Raw genomic sequence first — 24,333 nt, forward strand, 5'->3', positions numbered from 1 at the left:
ATAGGTTGGAGGAAGAATGCCCCTGGGTTCAATCTCCTATACTGCACAAAAAATAAAAAATAAAAAAGGCATAGGGAGAGGTTTAGTTAGGAAAGTAGAAAATACATACTCAAGGGAGAATGTGGGCCATCTCCAGAGTGAGAAAGGCGCTCTAGGGTCTCAGTTCCTCTTTTATAGGAGACCCCCCCCCAGGGGGTGGTTGGGGCACACATCAAGGATGGATGTCTGGTTTTCCTCAGAATCCTCAAGTTCCTGACATCTCATTGGTGGGTGGCTGGGGAGCACCTGGGCTAGACCAAGTGAAAGATACTCTTTTTTTTTTTTTTTTTGCGGGTCTGGGGATGGAACCCAGGGTCACTTAACCTCTGAGCTACACCCCCTGCCCGATTTTTTTTTTGGGGGGGGGTTTGGGGATGGAACCCAGGGGCATTTGACCGCCGAGCTACACCCCCTGCCCTACTTTTTATTCTTTATTTTGAAACCGGGTCTCACTGAGTTGCAGAGGGCATCACTAAGTAGCTGAGGCTGTCCGCGAACCACGATCCTCCAGTCTCAGCCTCCTGAATGCTGGGATTACAAGCGTGAGCCACCATGCCCGGCTTCAGATACTCTTTGTGGATCCGGTTTACCAAACATCTTAGAAACTTTAGGTAGGGGAGATGGGCCTTTAGGATTAAAGGTGTGCCCTTTGTGTGTGTGTGTGTGTGTGTGTGTGTTACTGAGGATGGAACGTATGGGCCTTCTACCTCTGGGCTACACCCCAGTCCTGTTTTACTTTATTTGGAAACAGGGGCTCATTAATTGCTGAGGCTGTCCTCGAACTTGCCATCCTTCTGTCTCAACCTCCCAAATACTGGGATCACAGGTGTGTGCTACCACATCAGGCTATGTGTGAGCCTTTTAAGGATTAAAGGAGTGGGCTTTGGGAAGATGTTTGCTTAAAGGAAAAATATACCTAGTAGGGTGAAGATAAGGATCCTCTTGGAGTTTTTAGATTTAAAGCTACACCCCCCCCCCATTTTTATCTCCTTTCTACCTATTACTTTTATTTCTCCTATCCTACCTCAGGGGATATAGCTCAGTGGTGGAGTGCTTGCCTAGCACACACAAGGCCTGGGTTTTTTTCCCCTGTGTGGAGAGTTGCAGTTTGCACCAAGTTGTTGAAAACAGAATTGGGGCAGCTGAGCTTTTAACATAACATCAAAAACATTCGGTTCGAACAACATTTTAGTATGAACGTCTGAAAATCTGAAAAGGGAGCACTTGGCAATTCTTGCACATCACGGCCAGGTCAGGGTTCAGGACACCAAGCCGGGCATCAGATTAGCTTCAGACAAAGCGCTGCAATTAGCCTCCCTCTCCTTTGCGTCCTTTTTTTTTTTTTTTTTTAAATCTCCTTTTCTTAAAGATGGTGAACCAGCGGGGTGTGGGGGCGCACGCTTGTAACCCCAGTACCTGGGAGGCTGAGACTGGAGGAAGGCAGTTTCGCGGCCAGCCTCAGCTACCGAGTGAGCCCTTCGCAACCCTGATTCAAAATAAAGGTTAAAAAATCGGGCTGGGGGGGTAGCTCGCAGGTAGAAAGCCCCTGCGATCAATCCTAAATACAAAATAAAATCGGGCTGGAGGTGTAGCTCGGGGGTAGAATGCCCCTGGGTCCAACCCCCAGTCTCACACACACACACACACACACACACACACACACACACACACACACACACACACAATCTTTTCTTGTCTGTGACCTGAGAAATGGCTACGAGGCGCGCCAGGAAAGCCTCCACCGCGCGTTCCCCGGAGGTCGCCCACAGCGGGAGGCTGCGCGGGGCCCGCGCTCAGACTACGACTCCCCAGGCTCCCGACCACAGCGCGCATGCGCCCGGGCGGCGGGCTGGCCGTTAGCCGGGGGGGCGGGGCTTGGTCACGTGGTCGGAACCCGGCCCGGGAGGGGCGTGCGCGGGAGCACGCAGAGTGGCTGGGCCCTCGGCCGCGCGCCTAGCGTGCCCGCGCAGGCCGGGCCCGGGCTGTGGGCGTGGCCTCCGGCGCGCGCTGCGGGCGGGGGCGGGGCCTCCGCTGCTCCTGGACGGCGGCGGCGGCGGCGGCGGCGGGAGCTGGTGACCCGCGAGGGGCGCCTCGGCCATGACCGCGGAGCTGCAGCAGGACGACGCGGCGGGAGCGGCCGACTGCCACGGCTCGGTGGGCCGCGGCGCGGGCGGGAGCCGGGGGCGGCTGCGGGGCCCGGGAGCGAGGCGCGGGGCGGGCGGGAGGCCCGCGGGGTGGGCGGCCGGGCGGGCGGCGAGGCTGGGCCCGGAGCTGCGGGCTTCTCCGGGCTCGGGCAGCACTGATTGATGACTTTATCTTCCGGTGCGAAAGAGCGGCCGAAGTTGGAGGGGGCTAGGCATTTTGGAAACCCAGCTCTGAAGGGCTGCACGTGGGCTCGTCTGCAGCAGGGGTCATTCAGGAGAGTGCTCCTGGGCCCCGACCCGAAGAGAGAAACTTCCGAAAGGGGCAGCGTTGGTTGTTTTTGTTTTCACTCAGATCAGTTTTATTGCAGTGTCGTTTTAAAGAATGTAAAGCAGATGACCAAACTTATCTCGCTTAAAACAGTGGTTTATCAACAAAGTGTGGAAGACCAGGGCTCCCAGTTACCACCACCTCCCTCCTGGCCCTCTCCTCTCCTCTTTCTTTTCATGAAACTGAGAGCCGCCTCCCCAATTATTACTTTCATCTGTCTAGATATAGAAGGCGGGGGCAGGAACAGCGTGATGAATAGAAGGTATACTGATTATACTCTACTGTTCCTAATAGCTAAGAAGATTGAAATCAATACAAGGATTTCAGGGCCAAGATAGTGATAGTAAACAGTGGGTTGGAGAAAATTAAAAGGCTAATAATGCCTATGTGAGGAAACTTGTGAAGTGGGCAGTTTGAGAATGTCTTCTAGTGTTACTTTGGAATGTTTTAACACTACCTCCTCACCCCTCAAATGCTGGACTTTTTCAAGACAGAATGGGAAATCTGTGCTAAATATTCAAATACGAGTTTGGAAGTGAAAAGTTTCCTAAAGTATTTATGATACAGAGTTGTTAGATACTGCCAAGTAAGAAACCTTTTATGACTCTTTTATTCTTTTGATGTACTCAGAAGACCAGAAATATTTAACCTGGACATACTTTTTTAAACTCATGTAGAAAAGAGATAACCTTCAGATCCCAGGCGCCAAAGTAAAAAAAAAAAAAGTATGTGGATGATGTTTCATGTGCTGATTTCTAATAGAAATATTATTGTTAGATGTTCAGCAGTGCCGTCTGGAATTTGGGTCAGGATTTTTCTTGTATTTGGTTTCAGAGAGCAGTTCTATTTGTTTTTAGGACAGTGTCTTAAAAACAGGTAGGAAAATTTTAGTCTTGAGACAGTCATTGATTTAGAGAAGAGACTATTTTAAGAGAGAGCAAGTCATACTTAAATCTGTTGCGGCTCTGTCATGTAAGACCATGTCATATGCCTGTAGATCAGTGGCATCTTCATCTCTGCCACAGTCTGAGAAGTGACCCCTATTTCAGCCCTCCCTACTGGAGAGTTTGTATGTGAGGTGTTTGATGAGCATTTGTATATAAGTCATAGCTATTTTGGGACGCTTGGCACTCCGGTGGCTGTTGCCGGCTGCAGTACCCTGACAACCTGCAGAGTGGTGACATTTACTGTTCTTCCCAGTGATGTGCCCTATACTGACAGATGATAAGTTTGGAATGCATGATAGAGTTTGCCCTTTTTGTTTTTTGCTAATGTAAAATGCTTGAAGTTAGCAGGTTGAGTTGAAGGACCTTAATATGGGGGAAATACCTTTTATATCTTAGAGGGAAGTTTTTTAATAATTTCTTCTCTAGAATGGATTCTTTTATTTGAACTCTCTGAGGCATTTTAATCTTTCATTAAAAGAGATATAATTGTTCTAGTTGAGAGGAGCTTTTCTCTCCTGGTTTTCAGTTGCTATTTAAAACCTACAGTGCTTCCCTTCCTCTGTTGGTTGTACACAGCACAAAACTCTATTGCCTGCAAAGAATTTTAGTGAGAGAAAAATGTACTCTTGAAGTACTTTCTGGGTATGAGTTTGAAACTGAGAGTGAATGCTTTGTGTGTGTGTGTGTTGGAGGGGGGGTTCCTGGGGCCTGAACCTAGTGGCATTCTACCCCTGAGGCTACACTCCCAGTCCCCCCCCCCTTTTTTTTTAAATAGAGTCTTGCTAGGTTGCTGAGAGCCTCACTTAGGTTGCTGAGGCTGGCCTCAAACCTTCGATCTTCCTATCTCAGCCTCCCAAGTACTGGGATTACAGGCTTGTGCCACCATGCTCCAGGAAGTGTGTGTGTGTGTGTGTGTGTGTCCTGGGGATTGAACCCAGGGACATTTACCTCCGAACTACATCCTCAGCCCCTTTTAATTTTAAAACAGGGTTTCAAGTTTGTAATCCCAGCATATGGGAGGCTGAGACAGGAGGATCCAGGTTCTCAGGGTAGCCTTAGCTACTTAGTGAGACCCTTTGCAACTCAGACCCAGTTTCAAAATAAAAAGAATAAAAAATAGAGCTGGTGGCGTATTTAGGAGGTAGAATGACCCTGGGTTCGAACCCCAGTACTGAAAAACAAAACAAAACAGGGTTTCATTAAGTTGCAGAGGACCTCACCAAGTTGCTGAGGGTGGCTGAAACTTGTGATCCTTCTGTCTCAGCCTCCAGAGTACTGGGATCAAAAGTGTGTGCCACGCCGCATGGTGGCGCACACTTGTAGTCCCTGCGCTTGGGAGGCGGAGACAGGAAGATCACACAGGTTCGAAGCCAGCCACGCTGGCTTAAGAGACCCTGTTTCCAAATTTAAAAAGTATAAAAATAGGTCTGGGAGTGTAGTCCGGAGGTAGAAGGGTTTCCAGGAACCCCAGTACCACCAAAAAAAAAAAAAAGTGTGTGCCACAATGTCTGGGTAAGCGGATGTTTTTTGATATCACTGATTCCCCCAAACTGCAGACTGATTACTGATTACTTTTTATTTATACTGAGGATTGAATTTACGGTCGTTCATTCTACCTCTGAGCTACACTCTCAGGCCTTTTTATTTTGAAACAGGATTTTGCTAGGTTGCTGTGGGTCTCAGTTGCTGAGGCTGTCTTCAAATCTGCAATCCTACTGTCTCAACCTCCGAAGTATTGGGATTATGTGCTACTGTGCCCGGCTCAGTTTAATTCTTTTTTTTTTTTTTGGTGGTGGTGGTACTGGGGTTCCTGGAAACCCTTATACCTCTCCGGGTTAAACTCCCAGACCTATTTTTATATTTTTTTATTTGGAAACAGGGTCTCTTAAACCAGCGAGGTTGGCTTCGAACCAGCGCGATCCCAAGCGCAGGGATTACAAAGCCCGGCCAATCAATTCTTGACTTAGATAAAAAACCAGTAGGAAAGATTACTGTTACTGTAGGATAAACAACTTGAAGTCAGTTTGGTTCTTAAAAACCTATCATCCCTAACCCGGCGTGGTAGCGGGTAGCGCACACTTGTAATCCCTGGGCTAGGGAGGCTGAGACAGGAGGATTGCGCAGGTTTGAATCCAGCCTCAGCTACTTAGTGAGGCTCTCAGCAATTTAGGGAGACCCTGTTTCCAAAATAAAATATAAATGGGTCTGGGAGTATAGCCTGGAGGTAGAAAGCCTCTGGGTTCCACGCCCAGTACCACTAAAAAAAACCACCTATCATCCTTGGCAGCAGTAATTAATGGTTAGTTAGCATCACAAATTTCTTATCACTGAAGCCCTATCAAAAACCTGCCAATTTTAGTGAAAATATACTTGTTTTGCCGTCTTCTGATTTATTAACCTTTTCTTTCCTTTTGTTGTCTCATTAATCATGGTTTTTGAACATCCTTAAGTGAATGACTGGTTGGCTCCACAGCTCTCATACAAATGGTTGTTCACACAGTGAGAATAGTATTTCTAAGACATGGATAGCCTCTTACCAGGCAAGCCTTATGTGTTCTCTTTCATTAAATACACTTATATATTTATTTTTTGTGGTGCTAGATGTGGAACCTAGTGGCCTTCTACCTTCAGGCTATACTCCCAGCCCTATTTTTTATTTTTTGTTTGGAAAATAGTACAACTTTTTGCTAAGTTCCTGAGAACTTCACTGCTTTGCTGAGGCTCACTTTGAACCTGCTATCCTACCTCTCAAGTACTGGGATTATAGGCGTGTACCTCCATGCCCAGCTCATTAAAGACATTTAAACCATGGCAAACTGAAGCAAGTATGTTCCAAGGAAAATAATGATGCCAATACTAGTAATAACATTAACTGAACATGTACTATATACTAGGCCCTATACCTGCAACTTAATCTATTTTGTTGAAATTCTACTATGAGAAGGATTATACTTATTTTTTATTTACGTGTTTGTGTGTGGTTCTAGGGATCGAACCCAGGGGCATTCTACCTCTGAGATATACCCCAGCCCTTTTTTTATGGGTCTCACTAAGTTAGTGGGTGCTGGCCTCAAACACCTCCTGTCTCAGCTTCCCAAGTACTGGGATTACTGGCATACATTACCACACCCAGCCTCCATTACACTCTTAATGCCTTCTCTAGAAATCTAATAGTTTAAACTTCTAATGCCACCCCCAGGCAATCTTCTATCACTTGACTGAGCTTCTTAATATAAAGAGAGCTCTCTCTTCCATATTTGTCCAAATGCCCCATCTCTTTTTTCTTTTCTTCAGTGGAAGAGAAAACGTTTCTTCTTTCATTCTTTAGGAATAAACCTAGATCATTGGTTCTTATTGGTGAGAGATTCTGCACTCTGAGAGATATTTTCAGTCTGGAAATGTGGTCTGTTGTGACTATTGGGACAGGATGCTACTGGTATCTAGTGGGTAAAAGTCATGAATGCTGCTATGTTCAGGACATCTCCCTAAAATAGTTAAATGGCCCAGAAGCAAATAGTGCAGAGTTTGGGAAGCATCTCTCAATTCTGTATTCAGTGACCTGTTAACAGGTTGAAACCACCATAGGTATTCATACCAAGAAAACAAGCATGCACTTTAAATCAGCAGCTTGGATCTCCACCCTTAATCTCTTGAGTTAGATTCTGCCTTTTGACAAGATCTCTGGATGATTTATTTTCACATTAAATTTTGAGAAGTTTATCAATAAAATTCCAATTCTACTGTGCACATGTATCTTCAATTATGAAACAAAATACCAACAACAAAATTCTCTGCTGCCCCATCTAGCTGTTGTTTTTTTCTTTTTTTTCTTTTTTTTCTTTTTTTTGTCGTACTGGAGGTGGAACCTAGGGGCTTATCTACCTCTGGACTATACTCCCTGACCTGTTTTATATTTTATTTGGAAACAGGGTCTCACTAAGTTGCTGAGCGCCTTACAAAGTAGCTGAGGCTGGTTTCCAACCTGTGTGATCCCCCTGTCTCAGCCTCCTAACTGCTGGGATTACAAGAGTGTGCCACCATTCCCAGCTCTAGCTGTTGTTTTGTTGACTTCCTTCCTTTTATTTAGTTTATCTTTGAAACAGAGTTTCCAAATCCATCTGTTTTCTTTTCTAAAACATTTTTTCCATTGACAATAGAATTCATACTTGGAAAATAGAGGCTTGAGGATCTGGGATGTCTAAAGTGGTAGAGCACCCAAATTAATGCCATCCAGTTTGCAGAGGCCCTGGGTTCCATTCCTAGTATTGAAAAGGGTGGAAGGACAGAATCAACTGTTAGCTAATAGGAAAGAAAACAGGTCTGTTCCTAGATTCCAGCACAGAGATCAAGGTGGCAACACCACCTGCAGAAGCCCAGCTATGAAATGGCCATGGGGACCAGTCTGGGGTCAGAAGAGAGATGATTACCCAAATCATCCAAGAGAGGCCTATCAGGCAGCAGCAGGTTCCATTGTATGGCAATAAGTGGTTTTACAGCATCAGAATCTACTAGGCTGCCTGATGGGGAGGCTCACCAAAGTAGGCTTTTAATAAGAACGTGTTACTGTTTAATGAAGCAGATCTCAGAGGTCACCAGTGACTAACAACCTTCTGGTCAAATCCATGATTTTTCAGTAGTAGTTATTTTAACCATTCTCTCTTGATTATTCAAGTATTCATTCAAAGTCTCATTTTCATGCTTTCATTACTGATTTGTTATTGTTACTTTTACTACTATTTTATGCTTTATGATCCCTCATTACCATTTGTTCATTGCTGTTTGTTTTGGGATTTGATTTTATTGCTCTCTTAACGATATTTTTGCTTTTTTCTAAAAACTTTCCATGTTTGGCACTGGATATTTTACATCTGAGCTACACTCCCAACCTGATTTTATTTTAGTTTAATTTTTTTTGTAGTACTGGAGATTGAATCCAGGGGCATTCTACTTCTGAACTATACTCCCTAACCTATGGGGTGTGTGTGTGTGTGCGCGCATTTTTTTTTTTTTTTTTTTTGTGGTACTGGGGTTCCTGGAAACCCTTCTACCTCCAGGCTACACTCCCAGACCTATTTTATACTTTTTTTTTTTTTTTTTTTTTGAAACAGGATCTCTTAAGCCAGCAGCTAGGATCCTCCTGTCTCCACCTCCCAAGCGCAGGGATTACACCACCACGCCCGGCCCTATTTTATATTTTTAAATTTTGAAACAGAGTCTCACTAAATTCCTGAGGCTGGTCACAAACCTGTGATCCTCCTATTTCAGCCTCCCAAGTACTAGGATCACAGGTGTGTGCCACCACACCTAGTTCCAGTTTTATTTTGAAACAGGATCTTACTATGTTGCTGAGGTTGGACTTAAACCTGAAATCTCTTTTATCAGCCAAGTACTAGGTTTACAAGCATGTGCCACCATGCCTGGCATATATTTTGGCTATATTTACTGTAGCCTCAATACAGACAGAAGTACTATCATAGGGCCTCGATTTTGAATTGCCTACAACTTTTTTTTGACAGTATTAGATATTGAACCCAGGACTCTCGTCCACTGACCTACATATACTTTAAGCCCCTCTTTATTTTTATTACCACTTAAAAAAATATTAGCCCTAGACAAGACATTCCCTGTTCTTTTTACTTTGAAATAGGGTCTTGCTAAATTGCTGAGGCTGAGCCAGGCATAGGGGAACACGCTTATAATCCCACTACTTGGGAGGTTGAGACAGGAAGATTACAGGTTCACTGCCAACCTCCACTACTTAGGCCTTTCGCAACTCAATGAGACCCCGTTTCAAAATAAAGAATAAAAAATAGGGCTGAGGGTATATCTTGGAGGTAGTAGGATGCCCCTGGGTGATCCCCAGTGCCGGGGGGTGGGGGTGGGGGGTGGAGATGGGGGAGAGGTTTGCTTATTCTGCCTGGCTTCAAATTTGAGATCCTTTGTCTCAGCCTGTAGTCCAAGTGCTAGAGAATAGGCCTGCACCACCACACCCTGCTTCCCTGACTGCCATCTTTAACTCGGTATCCTCATGGTCTGTGTGCTGCTATAGCTGGCTGGCTGCCTGCCTACTTTCTTGGATTTTTAGGTCTTGCGTACAACTCTGGTTCTTTTACTTTTCTTCTCTTCTGAGGACTAATCATTTGGTCTATTGCTTTTATTGTCTTGTGTTTTTGTTAACTGCTTCCAAATCTGCATTTCCCCCTTTATCTCTGGTTAGTTGTAGATTGAACCCAGAGAGCTTTGTGCATACTAAGCAAGCACTCTGCCATTTAGCTATATGCTCAGGCTTTTTGAAATTTATTTTGAAACAGGGTCTTGCTAAGTTGTCCAGGCTGGCCTTGAACTTATCTTCCTGCTTCAGCTTCCCAAGTACTGGGATTAAAGGTGTGTGTTACTGTGCCATTCTTTTTTTTTTTTTTTTGGTGTATGTGGTACTGTGGATTAAACCCATGGGCCTTCTACCTCCAATTTATAGCCTGTTCTATTTTATTTTGAAACAGGGTCTCACTAGATTGATGAGAGTCTCACTACTTGCTGAGACTGTCCTCAAACCTGAGGTCCTCCCGTCTCAGCCATCCAAGTACTGGGATTATAGGCATATGACACCAATGCCCAGCTCCAGGCTAATAGCTTAGATTTATTTATATTGCTTTTTTTCATTTTATTTATAATTCCTTATATACATTACTCATTTTATAATCATAACAGTGCTGTCAAAGCTTATGGTACACTTCATTTTCAGATGTGGAAACTGATGCTCAGGAAGGTTGAGATTTGTTAGAGGCTAATGTGTATGGAATCTAGGGTATGTAATGTTGTTTCCACTATCTAGGTTTTATACATAAAAAAGATCAAAATATCAGGCACACAGCCAGGCATGGTGGCACGTGCCTCTAATCCCAAAATTTGGGAGGCTAAGACAGGAGGATCACAGGTTCAAGGTCAGTCTTAACAAGGAATGAGGCTCATCAATCTTGGGAGACCTTGTTTCAAAATTTAAAAAAGGCCGGGTGTGGTGGCGCACACTTGTAATCCCTGAGTTTGAGAGGCGGAGACTGGAGGATCACGCAGGCAGGTTCGAAGTCAACTGCGCTGGCTTAAGAGACACTGTTTCCAAATAAAAAATATAAAATAGGTCTGGGAGTGTAGCCCGGAGGTAGAAGGGCTTCCAGGAATCCCAGTACCACACACACACAAAAAATTTAAAAATAGGAAAAGTGGTGTAGCTCAGAGGCAGAATGCTCCTGGCTTCAATCCCCAGTATCATACATAAAAAAATCAGGCACACAAAGTCATATTTAAGATCTGTATGGGTAGGAGCCAGCAGCATGCTCTGTGATTGCTGGTAGTTTAAAGTTAATGTTACGGATTGGGAGAATATGGTTTGTGGAAACCGTTCCCCGGGGACCCCTGCTAGGGTCCTGGACACACTTTCCCCCAACCCATAACAAAACCCAAAACGACCCCAAACAGAAGAAAGAACCGTGGATTCTTGTTCTAAGCTAAGAATAAATATGCATAGCTTGGACAGTTGCTGGAGATTTAAAGAAGTTTATTAGAAAGACAGAAATACAGAAAATAGAAATACAGCCCCATGCCAAAATGGCATGGGGGGATGACTCGAAATGAATACACCAAAGGGCTTACAGGTGCACTCAGCCTTTTATACCCATGATCTCCATCTTGTTTGTAGTGACTCTGACATAGTGAACGTCCCTATAAGGTACCTCCCCTTACCCTGTCAGGTACCTCCCCTAGCAAGGTGTGGTGAGGTGTCTCCTCTCTTAAGATCTGTCTTTAGATAGAGACAGGCCTAGTTCTCCTCTCTATTGACTGGTTAATTACTTTGAGCTAGGTTAATTTACTTTAGAATAGCTGCTTATTTTAGGCAGAAATCAAGTCCTTTCTTTTCCCATGTCTGCCGCCATTTTGACACAACTATTTTGAAATATATTAATAATCATAGCTTTCCCAAATCTTCCTAGGCTGTTCCCAATACTGGTACAGTTAAGTCCTAAACAACTCTTCCTTTTCCAGTCTTCCGGCCCATACTTTATTTATGTCCTTTTTCTTTTTTGTGGAATGGGTATGCATGTGCATTTCCCTACTTATTTTTTTCTGTCTTTTTTTTTTTTTTTTTGGTGGTACTAGGAATTGAAATGAAGGGCATTCTGCTTCTGAGTTACATTCCTAACTTAAATATTATTTCTTATTTCATCTTTTTGTGATACCCAGGGGCATTCTACATCTGGTAGAATACTACCTGAGATATACACCCACCCCCATTTTATTCTATTATTTTGAAACAAGGTCTCACTAAATTGCAGAGGCTGGCTGCAAAGCTACAATCCTTCTGTTTTAGCCTTCCAATACTGGGATTACAAGCATGCACCCGCATGCCCAGCTCTATTTTTTAAACTTTTTTTTTTTTTTTTTTTTTTTAACATGGTCTCTCTTAAGTTGCTGAGGCTATTCTCAAACCTGTGATCTTGTCTCAGCCTCCAAGTAGTGGATTATAGGCTTGTGCCAACACACACACCTGGCTGATTTTTTTTTTTCCAGAACTGGGAATTAAACCCAGGGGCATTCTGCCTTTGAGCTACACCCCCAGCCCTATGTTTTATTCTTTATTTTGAAACAGGGTCTCAGGAAGTTGTGGAGGATCTCAGTAAGAGATCCTGAGGCTGAAACTGACTGCAAAACTGGGGTCCATCTGTCTCAGCCTCCCAAGTACTGGGATTACAAGTGTGTGGCACTACATCAGGCTCTGATGTATGTAGTATGTATGTATGTATGTATGTATGCATTTTTGCAGTACTGGGGCTGGAACTAGAGGCATTCTACCTCAAAGCTACACCCCCAGCCCTATTTTTTATTCTTTATTTTTGAAACAGGATCTCACTGAGTTGCACAGGGCCTTACTAAGTAGCTGAGGCCATCCGTGAACTGCGATCCTCCTGTCTCAGCCTCCCTTATGCTGGGATTACAAGCGTGTGCCACCATGCCTGGCTGATTTAGTTTTAATTGAGACAAAAATTTATGACAAAACAAGTTGTTTTAGAGTGTATAAATTCAGTAGCATTTAATGTAGTTAACAGCATTGTGAAATCACTAACTCTGTCTAGTTCTAAAACATTTCTGTTACCCTAAAAGAAAATTCCCTGTCTATTAAGCAGTCACTCTATTCCTGCCTCTGCTCAGTCCCTGGCAACACCAGTCTGTGTTCTGTCTCTAAATTTACCTGTTCCTGATAGTTCATGTCAGTGGAATCCTACAATATGTGACAGTACAAATATGTGTGTTATTTCATTTTGTGCAATGTTTTTGAGGTTTATCCCCTTCTGCAGCATGTGTCAGTATATCATCTTAGTGATTAATATTCCACTGTAGGTATGTACGATGAACCCTTCATAAATACATGAATTCTATATCCATGGGTTTAACCAAGTATGGATGGGGGTGTAGAGGGAGAGGGCACAGATGTTTTTCTTGTCATTATCCCTTAAACAATAAGGTGCAACTACTAATATAATATTGTATTAGGTATTATAAATAATCTATAGATAATTTAATGTATAAAAGAAGATTTACATGGGTTATATGCAAATAGTACACCATTTTATTATTTTTTGTGGTATTAGAGATTGAACCTAGGGGCGCTCTACTTCTGAGCTGCATTCTCAACCCAGTGTGTGTGTGTGTGTGTGTGTGTGTGTGTGTGTGTGTGTACTTTTTTTTTCTTAGTGGTACTGGGGATTGAACCTAGGGGCATTCTACCTCTGAGCTATACCCCCAGATCTATTTTATTTTGAAACATCTTCTCACTAAATTCTTGAGGTTGGTCTCATATCTACAATCCTCTTGTCTCAGCATTCTAAGCACTGGAATACAGGAATGTACCACTACATCTGGCTCTTCTTTCTTTCTATTCTTTTTCTTTTTCTTTTTGGTACTGGGGATTGAATACGGGCATTTCACCCCTGAGCTATATCTCCAGCCCTGTTTTATTTTGAAATAAGTTCTTTTTTTTTTTTTTTTGGTGGTACTGGGGTTCCTGGAAGCCCTTCTACCTCCGGGCTACACTCCCAGACCTATTTTTTACATTTTCATTTTGGAAACAGGGTCTCCTAAACCAGCACGCGCGGCTGGCTTCGAACCTGCGCGATCCTCCTGTCTCTGCCTCCCAAGCGCGGGGATTACAAGCGTGCGCCACCACGCCCGGCCGAAATAAGTTCTTGCTAAATTGCCAAGGCTGGCCTCGAACCCACAATCCTCCTGGTTTAGCCTCCTAAGCACTGGTGTTAAAGGAGTGAGTGCACCATCTGGCTACTACACCCTTTTATAAGGGATGTTAGCTATGAATTTGGGTTTTTGCAGGAGTCTTGGAACTAGTTCCCTTCAGATATAGAGGGATGACTGTCACATTTTATTCATTCTTCCACTGATGGACATTTGAGTTATTTCTACATTTTGTTTACTATAAATAGTTTTATCTGTGAACATTTGTATATGTGAGAGCTAGAGAGCTAGAGCTAGATAGATAGATAGATAGATAGATACTGGGAATTGAACCCAGAAGCATTCTACCTCCAAGCTATACTCCCAGCCCTATTTGAATTTTTGAAATAGAGTCCTGCTGGGTATTCCGAGGCTGTCCTCAAACCTGTGATCCTGCTGTCTGAACCTCCCAACTACAATTCTTTTGGGTATAGACTGAGAAGTGGAATTACTGAGACATATGGTAATTCTATGTTTAACTTTTTGAGGAACTGCCAAATTGTTTTTCACAGCAGCTGTTCCATTTTACATTCTCACCAGTAATGTGCAAGGGTTCTAGTTTCTCTACATCTTCACCAAACACTGTTATCTTTTTGTTTGATAATAGCCATCTTCATGAGTGTGAAGTAGGATCTCATTGTGGGTTGTTGGTTTGTTTTTTAGTTTTAGTTTTTTTGTTTTTCCTTTTGGTACTGGGATTGAAACCAGGGTCATTCTACCTCCATGCTACACAACTAGGTTTGCGTGGGTCTAGAGTGCTAGGGATTGAACCCAGAGGCCTTCTACCTCCAGGCTACACCCCAGGCCTGTTTTTTTTTGTTTGTTTGTTTTTTAATTTGGATACAGGGTTTCCCTAAGTTGCTGAGAGCCTTGCTAAATTGCTGAGGCTAGTTTGAAATCTGTAACCCTCCTGTCCCAGCTTCCTGAGTATTGGGATTATAGATGTATGCCAGTATCACTGGCTTACCCCCTGGGCCTTTTTATTTTGAAACAGGGTCTTGCTGAGACCCTTAGGTATCCCTAAGTTGCCTAGACTGACCTCAAATGTATAGTTCTGTCTAAGAGTACTGGGATTATAGGCATGCCCCACCACACTTGGCCTTACTGTGGTTTTGATTTGCATTTCCTGCATGGCCAATGTTTTTAAGCATCTTTAACAATACCCGACTGACAAAAGTGTTTAATTTTGATGAAGTCCAAATTCATATTTGTGTGTGTAGGTGGGTGTGATGCTAGGGGTCAACCCAGGACCTCATGCATGATAGGCAAACGCTCTACCACTAAGCTATAGTCCCAGTCCTGAATTTACTTTTTTATCTTTTCTCCCTTTTGTTGTTATATTAAGAATCTGTTGCCAAAGCTGAGTGTGATGGTGTATGCTTGTAATCCCATTACTTGGGAAGCTGAAACAGGAGGATCCAGGTTGGCGGCCAGCCTCAGCTACTTAGGCCCTCTACAATTTAGCAAGACCCTGTTTCAAATTAAAGGATTAAAAAAAAAAAAATTGGGCTGAAGGTGTAGCTTGGAGGTAGAAAGCCCCTGGGTTCAATCGCCAGCACCAAAAAAAAAAAAAAAAAAAAAGTCTGTTACTGTTGGGTGTGTGGCACTGCCTGTAATAAATCTGATGAGGCCCCCCTTTTGTTGTGTGGTACTGGGGATTGAACCTAGTTGCATTCTACCTCCAAACTACACCCTCGGCCCTATTTTATTTTTACTTTGAAACAGGGTCTTAATGCATTGATGAAAGTCTTACTGCTTGCTGAGGTTGGCCTCTAACCTGTGATCTTCCTGTTTCAGCCTCCCAAGTACTGGGATTACAAGTGTGTGCCACCATACCTGCCATACTGGAGATTGAAACAGGCTGTGAGACCCTGTTTCAAAAAAAAAAAAAAAAAAAAATGGCCCGTGTGGTTGCTCACGTCTGTAATCTCAATACTGGGAAGGTTGAGACGGAGGATTGCATGTTCAAGGACAACCTTAGCAAGTAGTGAGACTCATCAACCTAATGAGACCCTGTTTCTAAATAAAAATTTAAAAAATCTTGGCATGGTACTGCATGCTTTTAATCCCAGTACTTGGGAGGCTCAGGCATGAGAATTGCAAGTTCAAGGCCAGCCACGGCTACTTAGTGAAGCCCTCTGCAACTTAGTAAGACCCTCTTTCAAAATAAAGAGTTTAAAAAATAGGACTGGGGGTGCAGCTCAGCCGTAGAATGCCTCTGGGTTTAATCCTTAGTACCAAAAAAATAAAAATAAAATAGGGGGCCAGGTGTGGTAACACACTTGTAATCTCAGTTTAGTGAGGTCCTTTGCAACTCAGTGAAACCCTGTTTCAAAATACAGAATAAAAAATAGGGCGGGGGTTGTAGCTCAGAGGTAGAGTGCCCCTGGGCACAATCCCCAGCAAATAAAATAGGACTGGGAATGTAGCTTGGAGGTAGAACAGTCCCCAGTCCCCCCTCCCCCCAAAAAAAATGTTGCCAAATCCAAGGCCACAGAGATTTACCTCTATGTCTGTTTCAGGAGTTTTTGCTCTTATATTATTTTGCTCTTATATCTAGGCATTGATTTAGTTTGAGTTAATTTTAGTATTTTTATGAGATAGAGGTTCAGTGTCATTTTTTTGCTTGTAGATATCCAGTTGCCCGGCATCATTTGTTGACGAGACAGTTTTTCCCCCGTCAAATTATATTGGTACCCTTATCAATCAGTTGGCAGTAGATAGGTGTGTTCATCTCTGTGGACTCTCGGTACCATTCCATGGGTCGTGTGTCTATCATTTTGTTATGCTGCTGTATTGTGATCACTGTAGTTTTGTAGAAAATTTTGAAATTAGGAAGTATGAGTCCTCTGACTTTGTTGTTCTTTTCAATACTGTTTTGGCTCTTCAGGGTCCATTGCAATTCTTTGTGAATTTGAGGATTTCCTGTTCCATTTCTGCAAAAAAGGTTATTGGGTTCAATGCCCAATATAAAAAAAAAAAAAGTTTTCCCTTCATTTTTGGAGATCACCTTTCATATGACAGTATAGTGGCTTCCCAGTCTTATTTTTCATATTTGGTTGGGACATATATTCAAAGAAGTGAAAAATATTGTCTTAGTGTATTCTAAAGCAAGAAAGAAGTAGTGTAGAACATTATGCATAGCATGAAAAAAGATACTCATGGTCATAGACAATTTCTGGAAAGATATGTCAGATGCTATTAATAGTTGTGACCTATTGGGAATGGAGCTGGGGAGGGCAAAAGAGGGAGATTTCCTTTTCATTTTATAGCACTTTGTGCTTTGGAATTTCTTACTCAGTGAATCTGAAAAAGGTGAAAAATTTTAAAGTGAATAATGATTTTTACTCTTTTTTCTTTTAGTTCCAGCTTAAACCCCTCTATTCCATAGAAGAGCAGCTGAATTTTAAACACTTTCAAATGCTCTTTGAAATTGAGACAGTTGAAGAACTGAAACGGGCATATTTCCCTGTGTACTGACTTTTGCATCATTCATATAATTATCCAGTAGCTCATGTCAAAGGATTTTGTTGTATTCACAAAAAACTGCTGTTTGTCATTTCTAGCAAATCATATCATTGTAAATATATTAGGTTTTCCCCCCCATGAATAAATTGGACCAACATGGGTATTTTTGTTGGGAGAAAAACTGAAAAATGTGGGATATTGTGGCCCATTCTTTGTTTTGTGGAAGTTGGAAAAGTTAGCATCAGTCTCAGAGCAGGTTTTTAAGAAACTATTTTGAGCCTTCATGGTGAAGATACACCTGTAATACCAGTACTTGGGAGACTGAGACAGGGGGATCTTAGATTCAAAGTCAGTCTTGGGCCGGGCGTGGTGGTGCACGCTTGTAATCCCCGGGCTTGGGAGACTGAGACAGGAGGGTCGCCAGGTTCGAAGCCAGCCTCAGCTGGCTTAAGAGACCCTGTTTCCAAATAAAATATAAAATAGGTCTGGGAGTGTGGCCCGGAGGTAGAAGGCCCCTGGGTTCCATCCCCAGTACTGCCCAAAAAAACCCCCCAAAGCAAAAAAACAAAGTCAGTCTTGGGAATTTAGGCAACACTTTTTCTTTTTTGATGATGGGGGTATCTGGGGATGGAATCCAGGGGCATTCGACCTCCAAGCTACACCTTATGCCCTATTTTTTATTTAATATTTATTTATTTATTGTGGTACGGAGGGTGGAACCCAGGGGCTTTCTACCTCCAGGGTATACTCCCAGACCTATTTTATACTTTATTTGGAAACAGGGTCTCACCTAGTCTGAGAGCCTCACTAAGTAGCTGAGGCTGGCTTTGAACCTGTGTGATCCTCCTGTCTCAGCCTCCCAAGCACTGAGATTACAAGTATGTGCCATCACGCCTGGCTTTTATTATATATTTCTGAAACAGGGTCTCACTAAGTTGCAGAGGACCTCAGTAATTAGCTGAGGCTGTCTGTGAACCATGATCCTCAGGTCTCAGCCTCCTGAATGCTGGGATTACAAGCATGCGCCACCACACCTGGCAAGGGAACACTTTTTCAAAATAAAAAATATAACGGGTTGGTGATACAGCTTGGAGGTAGAACATCCCTAGGTTCAGTTCCCAGTAGAAAAAAAAAAAAGCTATTAGTGTTTTGTAACAAATAATAATTGTTTTAATCCTACAACTAAATTAAAACTCTGATAAAATAAAATGACTAATTACTAATCTTTGAAGCAAGCCAGAGTGGTAGCTCACACTTGTGATCCCAGGTGTGATTAAGTGCCCAGCTAGTTTAGTGTTTTTTATTGTCCTGATAATCCTGTTTGTTGATTTTTGTAAGCGAGTTTAGGAAAATCTCTTGTTCTAGCCTTGTAATCCCAGTACTTGGGAGGCTGAGACAGTAGGATCACAGGTTCACTGCCAGCCTCAGCTATTTAGTGAGGCCTTCTGCATTTTAGACCATGTTTCAAAATAAAATATAAAATAGAGCTGGAAATGTAGCTCAGAGGCAGAATGCTCCTGGGTTCCAGAAAAAAGGAAGGAAGGAAGGAAGGAAGGAAGGAAGGAAGGAAGGAAGAGAGGGAGGGAGGGAGAGTGGGTCTCTGAAGCTAGAGAGCTTGAGCTCCTTCCTCACAGAAAGGGAATGTGTGCACCACCTGCCTTTTTTCACTGCCCCTGGGTAGGAAAAGAGAGTACTTGTTTTGAATTTATCCAAGGAAATGCAGACCTGTTGGTTCTTGCCAGTTATTTGACTTCTTTGTGGTGGAAGCACAGGCTTTGTCTTGTCTCCTGTTGGGTGTGGACTTTATAATATGAGTGAAGTTAATATTTCAGTCTGCTTTCTGTGAAGTTCCAGAAAATCAGTGAGTTAGTAATGTGCTCTTTTTTTTTTTTTTTTTTTTTTTTGTACTGGTGATGGAACCATGCAGCATTCTACCTCCAAGGTACACCCCTAGCCATATTTTGTGTGTGTGTGTGTGTGTGTGGGTCTGAGGGTGGAACCCAGAGGCATTTGACCTCCGAGTTACACCCCCTGCCCTATTTTTATTCTTTATTTTGAAACAGGGTCTCACTGAGTTGCAGAGGGCCTCACTAAGTAGCTGAGGCTGTCCGCGAACCATGATCCTTTGGTCTCAAGCCTCCCGAAAGCTGGGATTACAAGCGTGCTCCACCACGCTCAGCTCCATATTTTTTATTCTTTATTTGTAAACAGGGTCTCACTAAGTTGCAGAGAGCCTAACCAAATAGCTAGGCTCTCCTCAACTGTGATCCTCCTGTCTCAACCTCCCCAATTCTGGGATTACAAGAGTGCACCAACACATCAGGCTAACCTGACTTTTTTGACATCTCTGTTCTTTGTTTGTGGGGAATCCTCACTGATTGTAACTAAGCCAAGAACTGAGCCTTTTATGTTTTTGTGGGTGAGTCAAGATATATTTAATTATTTTTCAGTTGGTAAAATTTGAGAAGTGTCCCCTAATCTTGAGCTCTCCAAAGAGGACTCTGTTGGCAGGACCCCTGCTAAGTCAGTCTTGGCTGGGAGTCCCCTCTAATCCTCTTACTTATTTGGAAACAAGATCTCACTAAGTTGCTGAGGCTGGCCATGAATCTACATTCCTCCTGTCTCAGCTTCCTAAATAGTGGGATTACACGTGTGTACCACCACGCCTGGCTGGCTTTTATTTTTTGAGATAGGATCTCACTAAATTGCTTAGGCTGGCCTTGGACTTTTGATCCTCCAGCCTCAGTCTACCAAGCAGCTAGGGAGGGAGGGAGAGAGGGGGGGGGAGGGGGAGGGGGAGAGGGAGAGAGAGAGAAAGAAAGAAAGAAAGAATTGAACCCAGGGGCATCCTGCTACCTCTGAGATACCTCCAACCGGATTTAGTTTTTTTTATTTTGAAACAGGGTCTTTCTAAGTTGCCAAGGCTAGTCTCAAACCTGAAATCCTCTTATCTCAACCTTTCAAGTATTGAGATTACAAGTATACACCATCACACTCAGCTTAAGATTTGTTTGTTTGTTTGTTTTGTAGTACTGGTAATTGAACCCAGGGGGATTCTACCTCTGAGCTATACCCCCAGCCATTTATTTTTTTATTTTTTTTATTTTGAAACATGGTCTTCACTAACTTGTAGAGGGTCTCATTAAGTACCTGAGACTGGCCTTGAACCTACCATCCTCCTGTCTCAGCCTCCCAAGTACTGGGATTACAAGTGTGTACCACCACACCCAGCAAGAATTATATATATTTGGTAGTACTGGGGTTCCTGGAAGCCCTTCTTCCTCCAGGCTACACTCCCAGACCTATTTTATACCTTTTTGTTTTTGGAAACAGGGTCTCTTAAGCTAGCGGGGCTGGCTTCAAACCAGCTGGATCCTCGTGTCCTAAGCATGGGGATTATAAGCGTGGGCCACCATGCCTGGCAAGAATTATATATTTAAAACAATTGAAGTTGCTGGGCTTGGTGGCTCATGCTTGTAAATCCCCGTGCTTGGGAGGCGAAGACAGGAGGATCACGCAGGTTCGAAGCCAGCTTAAGAGACCCTGTTTCAAAAAATAAAAAGTATTAAAAAAATAAAAATAAAACAATTGAAAAGCAAGGGAGGTTAAGCCAAGATTGCATGTTCAGGGCCAGCCTCAGCAATATAACAAGATACTTTTTCAAAAATAAAAAAGACTAGCTGGGCATGGTGGCGCATGCTTGTAATCCCCACGCTGGGGAGGCAGAGACGGGAGGATCGCGCAGGTTCGAAGCCAGCCGTGCACGCTGGCTTAGGAGACCCTGTTTCCAAATAAAAATGTAAAAACAGGTCTGGGAGTGTAGCTCAGAGGTAGAAGGGCTTCCAGGAACTCTAGTACCACCAAAAAATAAATAAAAATAAAAAATAAAAAAGACTGTGAATCTACCTTGGAGATAGAATGCCCCTGGGTTCAATCCCCAGTATCAAAATAAATGAATAAAAAAGGTGGGAGAACCATATTAAGAGAAGTAGAAGATAATGACAGTAAGCCCCATTTATTCCCTTAATGTGGGGGAGAGAATAGTATGGACCAGAGTTACTGAAATGACTATAAAGTAGGATGAATTACAGCCCTTGGCCTTAGATTGCCATTTCATAGTGAAGGAGGTCTTACTGGAGGTAATAGGAACAACACTCCAAGGCGTGTGGTGTAGTATGGAATGGGAATGTCCTGTGGAGGCCCCGTGTGGAAAGCTTGGTCCCCTGCCAGTGGTGCTGTCGGAAGTACAGTATGGCACAGTGGTGGAATGCAGGCTTTGGAGTCAACTCCTGACCCATCCCCTGACCCATGACCTGAGTCAACTCCTGACCCATCCCCTGATTACCAGTAACCTTGTGTAAGTTACCTTACCCCTCTTTGTGCCTGTGCCTCAGTGGTCTGTCAAACAGGTGTAAGGCTTATGTCACCTTTTTGTTACAAGGGATAAGTGAGTTTATATATGCAAAGAGTAATTTCAGATGAAGATGTCCATTGCTACTTTTTTTTTTTTTTTTTTTTGGTGGTACTGGAGAACCAGGGCATTCTACCTCTGAACTATACTACCTCCAGCCCTACTTTATTTTTATTTTAAAGCAGAGTCTTGCTAGGTTGATGGGAGTCATGCTAAGTTGAGACTGTCTTAATCCTGCACTTCTCCTATCTCAGCCTTCCCAGTGCTGAGATTACAGGTGTGCGCCACACCACCCTTGGCTTCCATTGCTATCTTCTTAGTTCAGTTTGGGATTAATTTGCTACTCATTCTCTCTTCTAGTTATTCCAACCTTTTGGGGGTTTGTTGATTTTGGTCTTTTAGAAATTGTATGAGATTGAAATGTATAGATTAACCTACTTTTACACAGTAGCATTAAGTGGAATTAGAATGGAAACAAAATCTATAATACCTTTTTTTAATTAGGGGTTGAATCCAAGGGTGTTCTGCCTCCAAGTTACACCCCCAGCCCTATTTATTTATTTATTTATTTATTTATTTATTTATTTATTGAAATAAAGTCTTGCTAGGTCACGGGAAGTTTTCCAACTTGCTGAGGCTGTTCTCAAACCTGCAATCCTCCTGTCTCAGTCTCCCAAATTGTAGGATTACAGGCATGTACCATCAAGCTCTGCTTAATCCTTTTCTTTGTTGTTGTACTGGAGATTAAACCTAGGGGCATTATATCTGCAAACTATACCCCCAGCACTATGTTATTTTTTATTTTGAAATAGGATCTCACTAAATTGCCGAGGACCTTGCTAAGTTGCTGAGGCTGGTCTTGAACCTGTGATTCTCCTGTCTGAGCCTCTCAAATACTGGGAATTACAGGACTACACCACTACATCCAGCTCAGTACCTTATTTTTCTAAAAATTATATGCTTATGCTTTCAGCTTTTTCCAAGACTGAATCTTAGCACCTTTTAGTCCAGTAATCACAGTGCAGAGTGACTGAGTCTAACGAGGCCCATTGCCTCAAAGACTGCTGTTCTTAGATTAGGTTCTGTTTCTATCCTCTGAAATAGCAGATGACTAGAACAGACCGGCTGTTGCTTCTTCCAGGACTCTGGAGGGATGTTTCAGTTATTTCTAGTTGTAGGATACTTTAGTTTGCATTGTTGGGCTTCAGCTGTTAAACAACGTAGGATACTGTTTCTTTTGCACCTGGCAGTGAATGTAGACTCTCTCTGAGACATATTGCTAATTGAAGTTAATGGTGAAGCATTGAATATTAAATCAGGCCATAATTCTGGTATAATCTTAGTGCTATAAATTAAAGTTCTACTGAGTTAATTTTGGATTTGTGTTTTCAATATTCATCTAAAAGATCATTATGTCTCAAGTTGAACTAACCAGTCATTTAAACTGAGCTGTACCTGTAAATAAGTATTTTGTATTAACTTTCGGCTATGAGAAACACAATAAAATGGTAGAGTGAAAGACTTTAAGGCTGAAAGGGATTATAAACTGACCTCATGTTGCTGGCAGGTTTTAACCGGTTAGGTTTTTCCATGATTTAGAGCAAATGTTCTGTAGTTCATTCTTCTGAAATTATACATTTTATTTAACAATTCAGAAAACTCTGGCTTTAGCTATATTTCTGTTGAAGTAATCAGACCCAAAGTTTTAATTGTGGTGTTGGTACCAGTGATCTGTTAACTACATGATTGGAAACTTACTATGAGTGAAAAGTGACACAGATACACGGCATGTGCAGTAAAGCTTAAAATAGCTCATCCTTAGCTCCCTGAGAATGCCCTGGACTCCTCATATGACCTGTTTACAGGGTGCTTATAGAAAGCAAAACTAGAGGCACTCTTAAGCATCCATTAAGGCCAAACTACTACACGTAAATATTTTATGTATTTACTCATATTTCATAAGTGCCAGGGTATTTTCCCATGATTAAACTTTTAAAAGAGAAACAGATTTGGCAATGCAGAATGCATCTGGCAGTCAATACTATGTTATGTGGAATTTGTCAGTTCTTTAGAGTAAAAAATGTCTCAGACCTTTCTATTCAGAGTGTATACAGGTTTGCATTCTGATTGATGTATGTCTGTGTTCTTTCCCCCTTCAAATACAGAGCTGCCAAATGCTATTAAATCAGCTGAGAGAAATCACAGGCATTCAGGATCCTTCCTTTCTTCATGAAGCTCTAAAGGTTGGTTTCAAACTCCTCTTGAAGGCCAGTGGGCATTAAAATAGTCGTCCATACAATAGTGTGCTAATTCAAGCTGTTTTTGTGCCAAAATGAAACTGTATAAAGGCACAGAAGCTCCACAGGTCAAATGGCCCAATTTCTTCAACATATTAATTTTAAGGTGATGGGGACACTTGTGTTGGGGCAAACTCTACAGAGTCAAGGAGATTTAGGTATCATACCAGTCAGTTTCATTGTACAGACTTTATATGGATCCTGATTGAGACCAACTACACAATATTTGAGTCAGAGAGGTTTGAACTGATTATTTAATATTTAAAAACTATTATTACTAGCCAGGTATGGTGGTGCACTCTTGTAATCCCCGTACTTGGGAGGCTGAGACAAGAAAGTCGCAGATTTGTGGCCAGCCTTAGCTATTTAGTGAGGCCTCCACAACTTAGTGAGACTCTGTTTCCAAGTGAGAATAAAAAAT

The 24,333-nt window shown here is 42.7% G+C and overlaps 1 protein-coding gene across 20 annotated transcripts in view; it reads left to right on the forward strand.

The window, feature by feature from the left end:
• Window positions 1–2,136: 2,136 nt before the first annotated feature.
• The window catches only part of USP28 (ubiquitin specific peptidase 28), a gene marked incomplete at both ends in the record, with an annotated part of 74,731 nt that continues 52,534 nt past the window's right edge, over window positions 2,137–24,333 (forward strand). For 13 of the 20 annotated variants that reach the window (XM_080718432.1, XM_080718451.1, XM_080718435.1 and 10 more), the window contains 2 exons: window positions 2,137–2,193; window positions 23,781–23,858. In XM_080718432.1, the coding sequence (XP_080574558.1) occupies window positions 2,137–2,193; window positions 23,781–23,858 (135 nt within the window). The remainder of the gene's footprint in view (window positions 2,194–23,780; window positions 23,859–24,333) is intronic. The other 7 variants (XM_080718448.1, XM_080718438.1, XM_080718449.1 and 4 more) reach the window with 1 other exon arrangement.

This window comes from Muscardinus avellanarius, assembly GCF_963383645.1.
Source record: "Muscardinus avellanarius genome assembly, chromosome: 1".
Lineage (NCBI taxonomy): Eukaryota > Metazoa > Chordata > Mammalia > Rodentia > Gliridae > Muscardinus > Muscardinus avellanarius.